The sequence below is a fragment of the Saccostrea cucullata genome, unplaced genomic scaffold (assembly GCF_032062105.1).
Source record: "Saccostrea cucullata isolate Sc308-1 unplaced genomic scaffold, CSIRO_AGI_Scuc_v1 ctg3131, whole genome shotgun sequence".
NCBI lineage: Eukaryota > Metazoa > Mollusca > Bivalvia > Ostreida > Ostreidae > Saccostrea > Saccostrea cuccullata.
Window position 1 is genome coordinate 7696 of NW_026931445.1, and position 16515 is coordinate 24210.

Here is a 16515-nt window from a genome sequence, read left to right on the forward strand (position 1 = left end):
AACGTAAATGTACGTATTAAAGTTTACACAAAGAATAATTTTGTTAATGACAATATGTACAGTTTTTCATAAAAATATAAAAAAAAGAAAAAAATAAATGGATATAAAAAACGTCTGTCATGAAAAAATATTCAAATACATCATTATCACAGACAATGCAATGAAAGACATGGTAGTTGAAGTCTCTGAGAATATCACATCTTCTGGTATCAAGAGACCAGGAACAGTTCTTTGTAGTGTTTTATTTCATGCATGCCGCAACACAGAGGGTTATGCCGCAAATATCTTTGCCAAAGCTTAATTAAGCACACAAAACCGGAAATTATGAAAACCTGGGGTCTTCCGGTGCCGACTGATTCCAGCAGCTGTAAGGTGACAATCCACCAAACAGGTCGTCCATGTTGACAGTGGGTAAAGATTTTGTCAGCTGGAAAACAGAAAATATAATCACGTTGTTTTTTATTCAATAAGTAGTATATACAAGTAAAAGCATAAACACAAATTGGACTTCCAAGGCTTGATCGATGTAAACCTTAAACTTATATGTGTAATTTCAAATATTTGTACATCAAATAAAAAACTATACTTTTTCGTCATCTTCGCTAGTTAACGGTTTCTGATACGCTACTCTCCTGATTATGAGGAGAGTAGCATATCAGAAACCCTTGGCTAGCGAAGATGCATAAACGTTACAAATAACTATTATGTAATATAAATTAGACTAACAGGTTGGCACGTTTGTCTTTTCTCGTTTACGCTGGTGCCAGTCTGAGGAGCTTGGTTGTGATTCTTGCTTTTGAGTTCAGCTTGTCTAGCTATCTGCTCAGCCAGAATCTAAAAAAAAATCACAAGCACAGATATTTATTTCTAGCAATTAGTAAGATTTTATCACTAATTATGCCAAAATCATACACTTTAAACTTAACAATTATAGTTACCTGATCAAATGTCTGGTTGTGACTTGGTACATCAGTATGCTCCTGATACATTGCATCATGATTTTGGTGACGCTTTGTGGCATGCGTCTGTTGACGCTCGTCTTTGTTGTAGCGTCTGTACAATGCGTCACGTCTTTGCTCCTGATTTACAGAGTGATGACTTTCTGTCGAGTATTGTTCAGCAATCACTGACTGTAAGACACAACACGTATTTATAGATACACAATATACACACATAACTGCATTGTTTTTTATATTCTTTATCAATCAAATTTACAATGCACATTATCAAACTATTTTTTTTTCCATCTACAGTTTTTAGAGCAACAGATTCATAACATTTGTTTATTTTTATATTTCCATGTCGGAAGAAATATTTTTTGAAACAAGAGGCCCATGGGCCACATCGCTCACCTGAGTAATTTGAGTGATGCAGTTCTTTACCAGACTCCCCCTCAGGCCTCTTGCTATAGTCCTATCATGCCCCACTACCACCTTCCCTTTTATGATTTTAAAACTTTAGAATCTAAACTACCCGAGGATGCTTCCACATAAGTTTCAGCTTTCCTGACCCAGTGGTTCTTGAGAAGAAGATTTTTAAAGATTTGTTCTATATATTTCTATGTAAAACTAGGAATTCCCTATTGTGGCCCCACCCTACCCCCAGGGGTCATGATTTCAACAATTTAATATCTACGCTACCCAAGGATACCATATAAGTTTCAGCTTTCCTGGCCCAGTAGTTCTTGAGAGGAAGAATTTTAAAGATTTGTTCTATATATTTCTATGTAAAAATTGGATTCCCTTTTGTGGCCTTGTCCAAACCCGGGGGTCATGATTTTAACAATTTAATATCTACACTACCCAAAGATGCTTCTACATAAGTTTCAGCTTTTCAGGCCCAATGGTTCTTGAGAAGAAGATTTTTAAAGATTTGTTCTATATATTTCTATGTAAAACTTGGATTCCGTATTGTGGCCCCGCCCTACCCCCGGGGGTCATGATTGTAACAATTTAATATCTACACTACCCAAGGATGCTTCCACATAAGTTTCAGCTTTCCTGGCCCAGTGGTTCTTGAGAAGAAGATTTTTAAAGATTTGTTCTATGTATATTTCTATGTAAAACTTGGATTCCCTATTAACAATTATTTAATATCTACACTACCCAAGGATGCTTCCACAAAAGTTTTAGCTTTCCTGGTCCAGTAGTTCTTGAGAAGAAGATTTTTAAAGATTTGTTCTATATATATTTCTATGTAAAACTTGGATTTCCTATTGTGGCCCCGCCCTACCCCTGGGGGTCATGATTTTAACAATTTAATATCAATTTTCTGTAATCACCAAAATATTTTGGCACGCATAGTTACAGATTTTGATTTTGAAATCATAATTTAATACAGGTGTGTGAGTGATTGTAAAATCTAAAAATAGTTTTTGAATTGTAACCTTGCTTGCCATAGAAACGGGATACAAACTTTCTCATTTTTGTAAATCATGAAAATCTGTACTTTTCATGAAAAACCATGTCTAGAAATGAACAGAGATATCTAAATTTGTGTTTATTGTTGTTATCCAATACTAGAGATTCAAACAACGATGTATACAATTCAATTTAAATTTAACACTCGTAAGTGGTCATGTTATGCATTGCAAAATGTCAAAAATATAGTATATTTTGCTCAGTTTTTACAGACTTAAAACAAAAAAATGCAGCCATCTACAAATTAAGCAATAATAAAACATGAAAGGTTGATATTTGGTTATATTTAAACAATTAAAAAATTGGTGGGCAAATGATATGTGTAAAAGAAATTCAAAGGTGAATATTCATTTTTTCTGCATTTTGAAGCATTTTCTGCTTCAAATTACTTCCCTTGGATTACTCTCTAGCGTTTGGAGGTACAATATGTAGGCACTTGTAGTGGTAAATAAATGGTTTGGTGAGAAAACTTATCAAAGCGGGTCCAGGGTGAGGATTGTCAGTGTGGAAGAAGCAAAAAAGGCCAAGATATAATGCATAAGAAGACAAGAGGTAATTATAAATATTACAAATTTTAAGTATGTATACTTTTTTCTCCATTTTATTGGCTTGCATGCATGTAACCCGAGATTCCTTTGCTATGAAAATTGTGACACCTGAAGGGACCTCTGCCCTGCCTCTCCCCGGTACATTTCACAATAAAAAAATTACATAAAAATACATGTTGATGGCAGACCATAAAGAAATCAGATAAGACACAATCTCCTTATATATTATAACCAGGTCCAGTACAATCGATTTAGCTTGATACATGTAGCTAGCTAGGCCTATGTTTCAAAGCAGCTTTTCACATTCTTTTCTTTTTATTAAAAAAAGACAAAAAAATCGCAAGTAAATGACTACACATGTATTGATATTTATACTAGGGAGGTTTTTAAAAACAATTCAAGCAGAAATGATTTGATATTTTTTTTTGGAGGGGGATGTCTCCTTCCGCAGGTTTGAACAAATTGTCCAAATGGGATAATTATAATAGCTGAGTGTGAAATATATCCTAAAAGAAATGCAAATTTTCAGTGCAAAAAGAGCAGGGGAATTATATTTTGAATTTTTTATTTTTTCCTTGCAATTCTACAATGCGTCAAGGGGGAATCCATTATCTAAACAGGAAAAATACAGAAAAATTGCCTGCGATTGTCCAAAAGTCAATGCTTTCCATATAAATTTATGGAACTAAAAAAAAATTATAGCCAAATATTTTGCACTACTAATTTCTTTTCCATGCATTTATAGCATTATCATCATGATTATTGATCACTTTGCATGAGATGATATACTTTTTCCAAAATACAATGTATATCAGTCTTTGTTTTAGATAATATTAATTCAGAACAATCAACATGTATATCTATTCTTCTAAGTCACTTGCGCGGTGCAGTGGTTAGAGCTTCTGCTCTAGAATTGCAAAGTAAGGAGTTTATCCTTACATCGCCGGTTCGAATCCCACTGTGGGATGTGGAGACCAGTCCGTCGAATGAGACTGTATAAACTGAGGTCCCATGTGGCAGTAGGCACTGGAACAAAAAAATCCCTCACTGTTCAATGGCCGTGAGTGATGAGTATAGGACAAAATTTGTAGCTCTCCACCAGCAAGTGGTTGTGTCTCCATATTTGTTATTGTATTAAAAATTCTTAAGACTGAGGGACATTATACAATCAATTTATTCTTCTTAACATTAAGTTAAAGTTTCCCTTTTCAGAAAAGAAAAAAAAATCCCAGGTGTATAAAAATATTTGAAGATAAATAATCCTGGTATAATCATGATTAAATATTTGTGTTTAACAGTAAATCCTTATACATTACAGCCATATTATATATTACACCTACTCCTATATATAAAACTATTTAAGGTAAATAGTTCTGTCAATATATAGTGCTTTACCTGTACATATTTTTGTAATGATAGTATGACTTTCCCTTTTGATAATGTTGACAGAAAGACGATTAATAAATAGATTGATGTTTATTATAAAATTAATTTTTATCTTGAATTTAGTGATTTTTAACAAAATTAGATTATACTCATTTTTTTTTTCAAAGGGTTTACCAAAGAGGATGAAAAGGAACAAGAACATATACACATGTAAATCATGGCTATAACAGAATTCAAATGAAACCTTGAAGTTAATTTTGGAAAAGACCATTTCAGGAATTGGGACAGCTGATAGATGCATTTCTCTTCAAGGTAACCAATTTCAAAAATCAAATCTAAATAGTTGGAAAAACACAGTACTACATGTAGTACATGTGTATGGTCTACTTATCAATCTTTTATTGATCAAAATGATTTTTTAAATCATTATAATATATGCATGTATCAAAGAAAACTTGTTTGACTTGAACAACTGTCATAATGATCATTAGAAAAACACCTTTCTTGATTTAGGGTTTGCTTAAATTACATTTATGTGTATATCCCCCCTTCGAAGAAGGGAGGGCATATCGCTTTGCTGTCGGTCCATTTAGTTTCCGTTCATTTTCTTCACAATTAACCGTTGCACATACTGAAATAAAATTTTGCATACAGGTATATCAGATGAATATCTAGGCCAAGTTCAGTTTTGGGAACGATCAAAACCTTTTTGAATGAGCTATGCGCCTTCGACTTAAAAAAATTCCAATTATTTGTAGTTTCCATTCATTTTCTTAGCAGAGGTTGCACATAATGAAATGAAATTTAGTACACAGATTTATCAGATAATTATGGTTTGGGTATGATCGCACTATTTTTCACAGAGTTATACCCCTTGAACTTATAAAAATTCCAATTATTTGCAGTTTCAATTCATTTTCTTTGCAGAGGTTGCAAATACTGAAATGAATTAAATTTAGCATACAGATTTATCAGATGAATACTTGCAGTAGGTCAAGTTCTATTTTGGATACGATCGCACAATTTTAGACAGAGTTATGCCCTTTTGGACTTAGAAAAGGTCCAATGGGGGGGGGGGGGGGGCATAAGTGTTTTACAAACATCTCTTGTTAATTCAGTTTGATATTTGTATTCATTTTAAGATATTGAAAATTGTATTTACTTCTGCAGGTAGAAAAAAATCATCTTAAATATATGAGTGGAGATGCAACATCAAGAAGTTTATAATGAAATCATGCAGTGACGTGCAAAGCTGAATATCACAAAATTTCCAAACAACGGTGAAGCCTGAAGTTGGAGATATGGCATCAAATTTTTTCTGCAGAAAGTACCAAGGTGTCCGTTACTAATAATTTAGTTTCCCAAATGAGGGGCACTGTAGCTGGCTTGTCAGAGTGATTTTCCTGAAGATGAAATTGGAAATGAGAATATTCATGTGTGTCTTCATATTGTAAATTTTCAAGATTCAACCATATTTCTAATAACTCAGTGAGGTCATTATTTAAGGAAGCTCTTATCAGCACACTAAAGAGCTCTACTTGAAGGAGTAGTTTTATGCAGTAAGAGTGATCTGCCCTTAGAAGTCAGATAGGAAAAAAATTGGTTGCTTAATTGCCATTTATTTCACAATTTGTAATAGATTAAAATATTTTTACTAGCATTATCTTAGGCAAAGAATAAGTAATTGAATTAATATTCACATTAATTTTCCCAATGGTCAACAACAGTGTTTTCTGTTCATGAATAATTCATAACTTTTTTCTAGTAGAAATAATGCAGGTACTTGTTGAAAATGAACTAATAGTCTCAATGTGCATACCTTTATATGATAATTTTTTCCTTAATTGAAAGTCTGCAGATCACTTCTTGATACACGTATTGTTTAGAGCTTCTTTAAATTTCACATGATATGGTTTGCTGATTAAAATACATTGTAGTTGATAATTTTGATAAAGGTTCAAGAAAAAAAAATTCATAAGCCAACAATACTTGTCTTCATTGTAATACTTTGTAGCCTTTTGTGCTATCATATGTAGCAAGTAACTATTTAATTTTTTTTGTGTTTTGGATTGCAGTGTTTGTTTCATGTTCATATATTATTAAAACATATAATTAAGAAAATATGATGCAGCCTTTTTAAATGCATAATCAGTAATAGAGGACTGTTATTTTTGTATTTTGCTTTAACTTGGGAGGGGGGGGGTTCTATATTTATGATCATAATCTCGCCTATTGATATGAATATATAATTCTTTTATGATTCAGCTGACAATTTCTCATTGATTTTACAAATTTTAAGCTTAAATACGTTGAATTTTATTTTAAAAAGAAAAAATATATCTTGTATATATGAAATGTTCATCAAAGCTGTTTTTTTGGCGAAATGCCAATTTTATGATTTTTCATTTTGTTATAGTCAACATTTGTTGTTATTTGCCCATTAATGTTTTTGAATATTTTCATTATTTGAGACAAGAACCTTCAGATGAAATAAGTGATACATTGTGAAAGTTCTGCAAAATTTTTATTTTTCTTCCCAAAATGTTGTTATTTTTCAGTTTTGACTAAATTTCGAAAAGTTGATATTTTGCCATTGTTTGACAAAGTATTACTAAATTTTTAAATAATTATTAAACATATTAAAGATATCCATTTAAAGTGTTGATGTTGTAGTTTTATGAAAAAAATTAGCAACATAGTTCTAATCCTTAATATGGGTTTAGCACAGATGGTATAAAAAGTGTGATTTTAGCAAGATTGCCATGAACAAATTATCCCTATATGTCAGAAATTATGTATCCCAGGTTACCATGGTAACAGAGGATGTCCAGAAAAAAATTATGTCATATATATAAGTTTTACCCTAGGAAGATGCTATATGCCAAGTTTGAAGAAAATCTGAGACTATGTGTGCCAGACCCTTTCAGAATTACTTTGGTGATTACAGAGAATTGTTCTTAATATTTACACTACCCAAGGATGCTTCCACATCAGTTTCAGCTTTCCTGGCCCAGTGGTTCTTAAGAAGAAGATTTTTTAGTGACCCCACTCTATTTTTGTCTTTTCTTGATTATCTCCCCTTGTGAGTGGACTAGGCCCTTCATTTTAACAATTTAAACTTCCCTTGACCCAAGGATGCTGTGTATCAAGTTTGGTTAAAATTGGCCCATTGGTTCTTGAGAAGAAATCGAAAATGTGAAAAGTTTACAGACGGACGGACAGACAGACAGACGGACGGAAGACGGACAAAATTTGATCAGAAAAGCTCACTTGAGCCTTCGGCTCAGGTGAGCTAAAAAGAAGCATTTAGCTAATTCTTGAAAATTAAGACTAAAATCCCTCTTACCCAATTACATGCCCGTTTCTCCGGATTCTCAGCCAATATAGAACCAGACCCTGGTCTTTTGTTATTTGTTGGTTTAACATCAGGGCCTGTGATCATGACTGACTTTGAAATGGGCGCAGTGAATATGGCAGGTCTAGACGTAACATTAATTACAGATTCCATTGATGCAGGTCCTTGTAAGGACTTTGATGACTTGGTAGTTGGGTCCCAGCCTTTTGGAGCAAAGCTTGGGACATATCTTTGCGATTCAACATTTGTTGCCAGATGCTTATTCTACATAAAAAAATAAATAATAAATTATTTACTTATTTATTCAATTTCATGATATTCTTACTAATCATCTAAAAAAATATCTTAATATTTCTTCTCCTTTAACATGTTTAACAACAAAAGATTTTTATGGTAAACCATTCATGATAGAATAACTTTCATGAGTTGAAAAAAAAACACACGCAAGGCATTTAATATAAACAAATGAAATTTAAATCTTAATCTTAATAAATTTTTGAACATTTAATCTTACATGTCATTGTATACTTCAAGCCATCAATTAAAAGTACTCACCATCTGAGTGTGTGAGGCCGCCTGGTGTCTCTCACTCCTCTGATTTGTCACATTTGCCCGGTGTCTTTCACTCATTTGATTGGTCACATTTGCCTGGTGTCTCTCACTCATCTGATTGGTCACATATGCCTGGTGTCTTTCAATCATTTGATTGGTCACATTTGCCTGGTGTCTCTCACTCATTTGATTGGTCACATTTGCCTGGTGTCTTTCACTCATTTGATTGGTCACATTTGCCTGGTGTCTTTCACTCATTTGATTGGTCACATTTGCCTGGTGTCTTTCACTCATTTGATTGGTCACATTTGCCTGGTGTCTCTCACTCATTTGATTGGTCACATTTGCCTGGTGTCTTTCACTCATTTGATTAGTCACATTTGCCTGGTGTCTTTCTCTCATTTGATTGGTCACATTTGCCTGGTGTCTCTCACTCATTTGATTGGTCACATTTGCCTGGTGTCTTTCACTCATTTGATTAGTCACATTTACCTGGTGTCTTTCTCTCATCTGATTGGTCACATTCAATGCGGACTTTTTAGCCTCTGATACAGTGTCAATCTTTGAGGACTGTTTGTCAGCTGACACAGCCGTCCTGAACTCTCTAGCTTGTGAGTTAGTTGTCTTGGATTCTTCGTCAAAAAAGTCGTTTGTTGGTGCGTCCCATGCTGGTAAGACCCTCCTTGCCGACTCTCGCTCTGGTTGAGAATCCGCCGGTTTTTCCTCCTGAGCTGGTGACCTAGTTCTGGGTGATGAGGGAGGACTGTCCAGATAACTGGTTAACCCCAGGTCCTCCAGTGTGGGAGTGGGGTGATACATTAGTGTTAGGTAATCTGGAGGGGCGTACCTGTTGATCGGCTTCACCTGAGGCTGAAATTAATTACAGTATAATAAAATCGTCAAACTCTTTGATAACAAAAGAGAAAATTCCATATGAATAAGAGATTTCCATAAATTAATAAATTTTCATGACTTTTGTAAATTAATTTACCTCTCTACGCACCACTCTCTGCTGAGGCAGCTGTGCATGTTGAGGTTTGTGAGAAGCAGCTGTGCTCATAGTATTTGGATGAGTAGGATGCACTCTCTGCTGAGATTGCTGTGCATGTTGAGGTTTGTGAGAAGCAACTGTGCTCATAGACTCAGTCCTTGTATGTGGATGAGTAGGATGCACTCTATGTTGCTGGGGAATGATGTTCTCATTCACATAATTAGGTCTTGTCTGAGTTTGGTACCCATGTGGGCGAGTAGGTTGCGCATGTTGCGGCTGATATGTGTTGCTGCTAGGTACCACGCCTGTCCTATAATGAGTTTGTTGCTCATGAGGACGATGGACCGGAGCATATTGCGGTCGGTAGGTGGCAGCAGTATTCACAGATGCAGATCTATCATTGTAGCTGTTTTCATGAGGATAATTTTGTCTGAATTGCTGTGGTGCCTGCCTTTCTCTCTGCTGAGACTGATGCTAAAATAAATACAACAGTATTACAGTAAATTTGTTAACAACAAAAATATTTCATATAACATGCACGATTTTATTTGAGGTATAAGAATGAAGAACCCACAAAAATGTTTCTAACTGACCCACTGTTGTCCCACTTTGTCGGATCTTTGAGTGGGCGTTGTGGTCAGGTTAGCTGTGTGGCTCGCCTGCTGAACAGGACGCTTCTTAGGCGGCCCAGCCTGTAAAGGGATAAAAGAGTTTTTATTAATGATGTTTATTTGCCGTAATCTTTGGGAAAATAAATGAAAATTCCATAAAGTCTCTTCTCTGTTTGCTATTTTTAAAAGATAGCAATATATGCTACAATATATATATGCTACTTTAATTACATGTTTAATTTATACATAATTTATGCAATCTAATCAACGTCTCTCCATTCGTATAATATTTACGCTGGCAAAATAAACTTACTTTTCAGATTTACAATACATGTAATACCGGGAGGTATGTACATATATAAAAGAAAACTGAGACCTCCTGAGTCTGCCCGGAAGTAGAGGACGGGGTCAAAATGTCCAGTCCCAACCTCTTGTAAAAACTCGAGGCATCTTCCGGGGCAGGGCAGGAAACATCCACTCTCTTCTGAAAAAATAGATTTAAAAGATCAAGAATTGTGCATTAGTGTTTAAATGTAAGTATGTGTATTTATATTATCAAGATATTTGTATACATGTATGTGCATACCCGGTTTTTAATTACTTTATTAAACATGTTCACACATCTTTAATATTGTAATGCAATACAGAAAAAAGTTATACATCCTTACTCTTCGTGCAAATATTTGATTTTTTTTTCATATTTAATTTCAAACTTAGGAGACCTTTTTTTCCTTTTGAAATTTAACAATAAACTACAACACAAGCGAGGATTTAGATTGGGGGGGGGGGGGGGTGGGGTGGATATGGACCCCTTCCTCGAAATTTGTGGAATTATTAAATATACATAATGAATAATTACAAATCGACCCTGGAATCCCCCTTCCCTAGAAAACGTAGACCACTGTTAAGAAATTGGAAAAAGTCATACACGTAAAAGTGTTCAGACCCCCCCCCCTTTCCCAACTCACACACATCACTTTCATTAATCAGATTTTTACGCTTGGTAAAGTAGTTAATGGTTTTTCAGTGATTTGTAAGTAACTTAAAATTATTTATAGATTTTTTATTTTAACCTAGCCCCCAGCCCCTTTCCGGAAAAAAAATTTGATCAATCTGCCTTTGCAACACAACGTCACTCAGGCAACGGTTACCATGACGTCGTCATTGACAAAACCAAACATTGCAACTTAGTGTATGCAAAATACCTCTCCAAAAGAAAATCTCTAGCTATAACACAGTATAGCTTAGCTGTTGACTAAATTCAAATAATAGGATAAATCTCTATTGTCAAAATATTTGCAAATTTGCGAGATTTTTAACCCTGGAATTTGAATATCAGTTTATTTCGCGGAATTTCTTGATGTAAACATAACATGTCGATTAGATAAAAACAATGGAATGAACCAAAAAAATTACAAATTTCATTTAAACTTTGGCTATCTTCCCTTATTAAAGTTATAAAGTTATTTTCCATTGATTTTTAAGGAGGCAAATGGGAGAGGAGAGTGTTTAAAAGCCTAGGGAAATACGTTGGATCTCTAGCTTTTACAGTAAATCGCTTGTTTAGCTATTCTTACAAAGTAACCCACAAAAATAACATGACAAATATTGGCATTACCCTCTTAAGATCGCTTTTATTCATCTTTAAGACTTGACTTGCTCTTTTGACAGTAGAAATTTCGTAAAATATTCGCTTGACTGAAAACACGTCTTGTCTCTTTGACTTGTGATTCAGAACTGAGCAGTAACTACAACAGACAACGTCAGGCCAAGCAACTGCAACGTCATAAACGATGAAGGGCCAATGAAACAAGGTGGTCTATCAGAACCCTATCCCCATCCCCCAAACCCCCCCCCCCCCCAACCCTTTACCACCAAAGAGAGTTACGACAAACCACAGACCGATATGCTTATTGATCAAGTTCTGCATTTTATATTCTTCGATTCAAATAAACTTTCACCATTCTTGGATCACTGTAACTTACCTCCTCTTAGACCTCTACCTTACAGGTCAATAGTTAATAAAATAAATTCATACAACACCCATTTTCAAACGTTTTCTAAATATTATCATTGTTTACATTGTGGACAAAAATGTCGACTGCTCATTAAAAGGGGGGTCACTCTAAATAAAATAATAAAAATACGTAAGAGTTATCTTTCTTACTACGTGCATGTATGCGAACTACATGTAGCTGCAATAATGTAGCACATCCTCCCCCCTCCCCCATCTCCAAAATAAAAAAAAATAGATTGAAAAAAATGGAGAAAGCTACATCATGTGGCTTGATTTATTTGAGTGGAACAGAATAACAGAACACAGTCACATATCATTGTATCAAAGGTAAATGGGGGCATTTTGGTAACAAACTTTAATTCTTTGAATCTTTCAAAAAAGTTCTTTTATGTTATGTTCTACTAAAAAGGGTCTTTATTTAGAATAATAAATTTATTCTATTTTATAATAAACTTCTACAAGTTTTGGTTCGAATCCCACAGTGGGACGCGTAGACTGTCTTTCGGATGAAACCGTATAAACTGAGGTCACAGTAGGCCCCTGGATTCGTATGCATTTCTAAGAATGTTCTTACAATGTAAGTATATGCTTAAAGACTTCTTATGCATACGAACCTGGTGCTCTTTTCTACCATTTTTTTCTACGACTGGAAAGTAATTTTTTGTCATTATTATTCTATGGGGGTCATTATTCTTCTTTACACCCCCTTAAGTGGATCCAATTTTATAGCCTTGAATTTTACATTAATATGAAGTAAAACATTTTTAACGAATGATCGAGTAAAAAAGTAAAGTCGGTAGTGGGTATGATAGAACGATAGTCGAGTACTCGAATATTCGTTGACAGTCCTAAATAAAAGTAGCTGCAGAACTGTAGCTCTCCGAAAAAAATATTTCACAGATCTATCAATATATTTTTCGGAGAGCTACAGTTCTGTGGCTAAATTAAAAAGTACGCCTCTAAGTCTATCCCCTGTGTTTTGTCTACAGCTTCCATAAAAAGTGAACTCAGAAATTGTCATTTCTTCTCACTGGAAATTCACTGATTTTTTTTATTTAAAAATATTCCGATTCCGACCTCGTTTGCATCTACGCTAACATGATTTCCATTTCATCAAATGGATGAAACTTCACACTTGGACAAAAATAAAATGTTTTTACATATGAAAATGTGTTGATCTATAATCTTTAGTTAGTCCTCCTCGATACCTGATCCCACCCCTGGGTTAATGAAATAATTAACGTTTCCATGCCGGTTACATGATTTCAAAGCACTTAGGAATAAAACTGTTCACTATTTGTGATAATGCCAAATCGTACGTGACATTATGGAAGGTGTGTTCGATAGTCTGTTGACCCATATCAGGTCATACGGGGCATTCACCTATATGTAATATACCAACAAAACACTTGACACGTTCTTAATCTTGTTTTCATCGAAATACATCGACATGATCTATCACTAACATTTAACATGAAAACAAGTGATAGGAATGACTTGTTACAGTACTCCCTCTTACGGAAGCCCGTTGAAAATATTTTCCCAAAAATGAATTTTGATTTGCTAAAAAATAACTTGAAAATTGGCTAGATTCGGCAGTTCGTACAAAATGGTACATTTTTAAACACGTTTTGCTAAAAATTTTCTATCTCTGGGTCTTGTCTCCATAATTTTAAAACGTTATTTATGTGCATTTTAATTCAAAGAAACAAACATACATTTGTAAAAAAAAAAAAAAAAAAAAAAAAAAGAGAGAGAGAGAAGACCCAGAGACCATAAAAAATTAACTTTTTCCAAAAAAAATCCATCTATGTAAATGTGGTGCCACTTGCTCCATTTAAAATCCACCAGATATGTGTAGCTGTGATAGCTCAGTTCTCAGTGCACAAGTGAGATGTTTTGGTTCGAGTCTCGCATGGGGCGTTATTATGTTCCCCAAACGAAGTTTGGGAACATATTGTTTTTACTTTTTCTGAATTTTTTCTTTGTTCTCCGGTAATTTTTTGTCCGCGAGTGTTCTCGTAAACTACTCATCCGATCTAGGTGAAACCTTTTTAGGGTCACTAGGTATGTTATGTAGATGTGCGGAACGAAGGTCATTTTGCGCGCACGTGCGTGCAGGTGCGCGCACGTGTAACACGTGAAATGATCAATATAATAGATTTAGCCGTAACTTTTTAAATATTGGATGAAATGCTTTGAAACTCATAATATAAGGATATAATAGTAGTATAGACATGATGACATGGTCAAAATAGCAAGATCTCACGCGCATGCAGGTGCCCTTCGCTGCGATTGGCTGAAACTTAAAGTCTAAATATCTATTTTGTTTTCTGACAAAATCCTTTGAAATTTTGAACATAGTCTTACGTTATGAAGATCTACAGCATGATATATAAGAATAATCATGAACGCACGCACATGCACGTGTGCTGCAATCTGATTGGCTAAAACTTTAAATGCCTACAACTTTCTTGGTTCTCAATAATACAGGGTGAAATTTCAAATATGAATAGATATAATGATTGCCTACATTATACTACTATCAAAAGTAAATACATGGACGTGCATGCACATGCGACCGCACACAATGTATTAAAAGACAGCATACTTGAGTGTTTGATGTTCATGCAGAATTAAGAACTTCTAAATGTCAAGACATGTAACATACTGAAGCATGCAGATCTTTTTACCCTTGACCTTGAAACTTAGGTCAAGGTCACTGGTAACCTGAATAAAATGTTGATATTAACTATTTACCAAAATCACCTTGACCTATGAACTTGAAATCGACCTTAACCTTTGTCCTTGACCCAAGGGTAAAAAGAAACATGAAGTACATGTACATGTATCTAGAAACACCTTTCAGAGTTTATTTCGGTTGACAGGTTAGAAGTTAAAGAGGTGGTGGTTTTTAATGACCTTGACCTTTCATCCAAATGTCACAATCAATCTTAAGTTCTTGGAATAAGATACAAGATTCAACTCCAACGTTAAATAGGTTAAGAATAAAAATACCCCCCCCCCCCCCCACACACACACAAACAAATCAAATTAATGGCAACGTAGAGAATCACTGTTAAACTCAAATAACACCTCGGACCCACATAAAATTTCAGGAAAACTGCAGAAAAGAGCTCGAGGAAAGTGTATTAAAATATTTCATTTGAGTTTCCAAAGTATATAGAAATTATTAATTTATACAGAAAAAATTACAAATCCTGTCGTGTTTAAAATTAAAGTGCAGATGACCAAAGTTGGCATATAAGCCTTTTATAGCCTATTTATTCAGATGTCGTTAATAGCATTCGATTCTACTGATTTGAAATAATATTTTAATACCAAGCATCCTTTGTTTAATTTACCTTTGAAATTTATTTGAATTTTTTTTAGAATTACGCAATCCCCAGAAATAGCGATTTTAGGTATATTAAAAAATCAATATACATGTACGCTCCTTCGTAAAATAATCAGATATTTGCATTCATGAAAAAAATATTAATAAGAAGGTGTTAAACAATATAGGTCACATTAGCTGACACGAATGTCTTTTTAAACATCTCTTGTAAAACCCAGAGAGTAGCCCCCTATGCATTGGAAAAAATGAATAGTTCCGGTCAAAAAACCTTTATATATTTATTTACAAAGTATATAAAATTTACCAGGCACAGGTATCAGAGTTGTCAAAATGGCCTGAGAGAAAATATTAAAAAAATTCTGAACAGAAAGGAAAATCCCTTTTCCATGTATGGAACTACTATTGAATAAGTTCATTTTGATTGGTTATGTATTGGTGTGATACCCTTAGTCGACTTTAACCCTGCCTTGTCGTCGGAATAAAACCAACTTTGAGCCCGAGGTTTAAATAAGTAGAGAAATAAAATGTGAATCGATATATTAAAAATTGGTTATGTATTGGTGTGATACCCTTAGTCGACTTTAACCCTGCCTTGTCGTCGGAATAAAACCAACTTTGAGCCCGAGGTTTAAATAAGTAGAGAAATAAAATGTGAATCGATATATTAAAAATATGACATATGCTTGAGAAATGGTAAATTTATGTATGTATTCTTTTCTTTGATTCGCGGGAGAGAAAGATATGTTAATCGCTTAATCAACATGCCATAATCATCTTGCATATGCATGTACATGTACGTGTGCGCGCATGCAAAACGTTAAACAATATATCGTTGATAGTTGATATCATTGTAACTTTTATATTCTTAAATGAAATCTTGGGATACTTAGCATATTTATAAAAGGTCTTAGAGGAATAAGGCACGATAAGGGACATGGGGAGCGTTTGGGGAACATCTGTAACGGTCCCCGTTACAATTAGCACTAGTTTTTTTATGCAAACAATCAATTCTTTTATCAGTTTCATATTATTTTCTGATTTTATTTTTTAATTTTGAATAAGATGAATTTTGGTTAGTTGCTCCGAGAACGAAAAAAATCCCATTATTCTTAAATTTTGATGTACATGTACACTTCTCATCTAGTATGCCTTTTATCTTATAAGTGTTTATTTTTTTGTGGAGCATTAATATGTTATTGTAACTCCTAACAAAAACGGTCATAAATGTTACAATCTGACAAGGTATTTCAAACTAAGTAAAAAAAATCATATAACTG

General features: G+C 34.2%; 1 protein-coding gene and 1 long non-coding RNA gene across 2 annotated transcripts; one reads left to right on the plus strand and one right to left on the minus strand.

Moving 5' to 3' along the window:
* Positions 1 to 272: 272 nt before the first annotated feature.
* On the minus strand, positions 273 to 11505 carry LOC134232639 (transcription factor mef2A-like). Its single transcript, XM_062714627.1, has 9 exons — positions 11482 to 11505; positions 10240 to 10347; positions 9846 to 9944; positions 9253 to 9726; positions 8265 to 9131; positions 7701 to 7973; positions 939 to 1130; positions 727 to 834; positions 273 to 427 (listed from the first exon to the last, which is right to left on the minus strand). The coding sequence occupies exons 1-9, from the start codon at positions 11503 to 11505 to the stop codon at positions 323 to 325; spliced, it is 2250 nt and encodes a 749-aa protein (XP_062570611.1). The 3' UTR covers positions 273 to 322.
* Positions 2639 to 5586, plus strand: LOC134232640 (uncharacterized). The gene is made up of 3 exons (XR_009984818.1): positions 2639 to 2972; positions 4522 to 4666; positions 5525 to 5586. It is a non-coding gene; the product is annotated as an uncharacterized LOC134232640 (long non-coding RNA).
* Positions 11506 to 16515: the final 5010 nt, after the last annotated feature.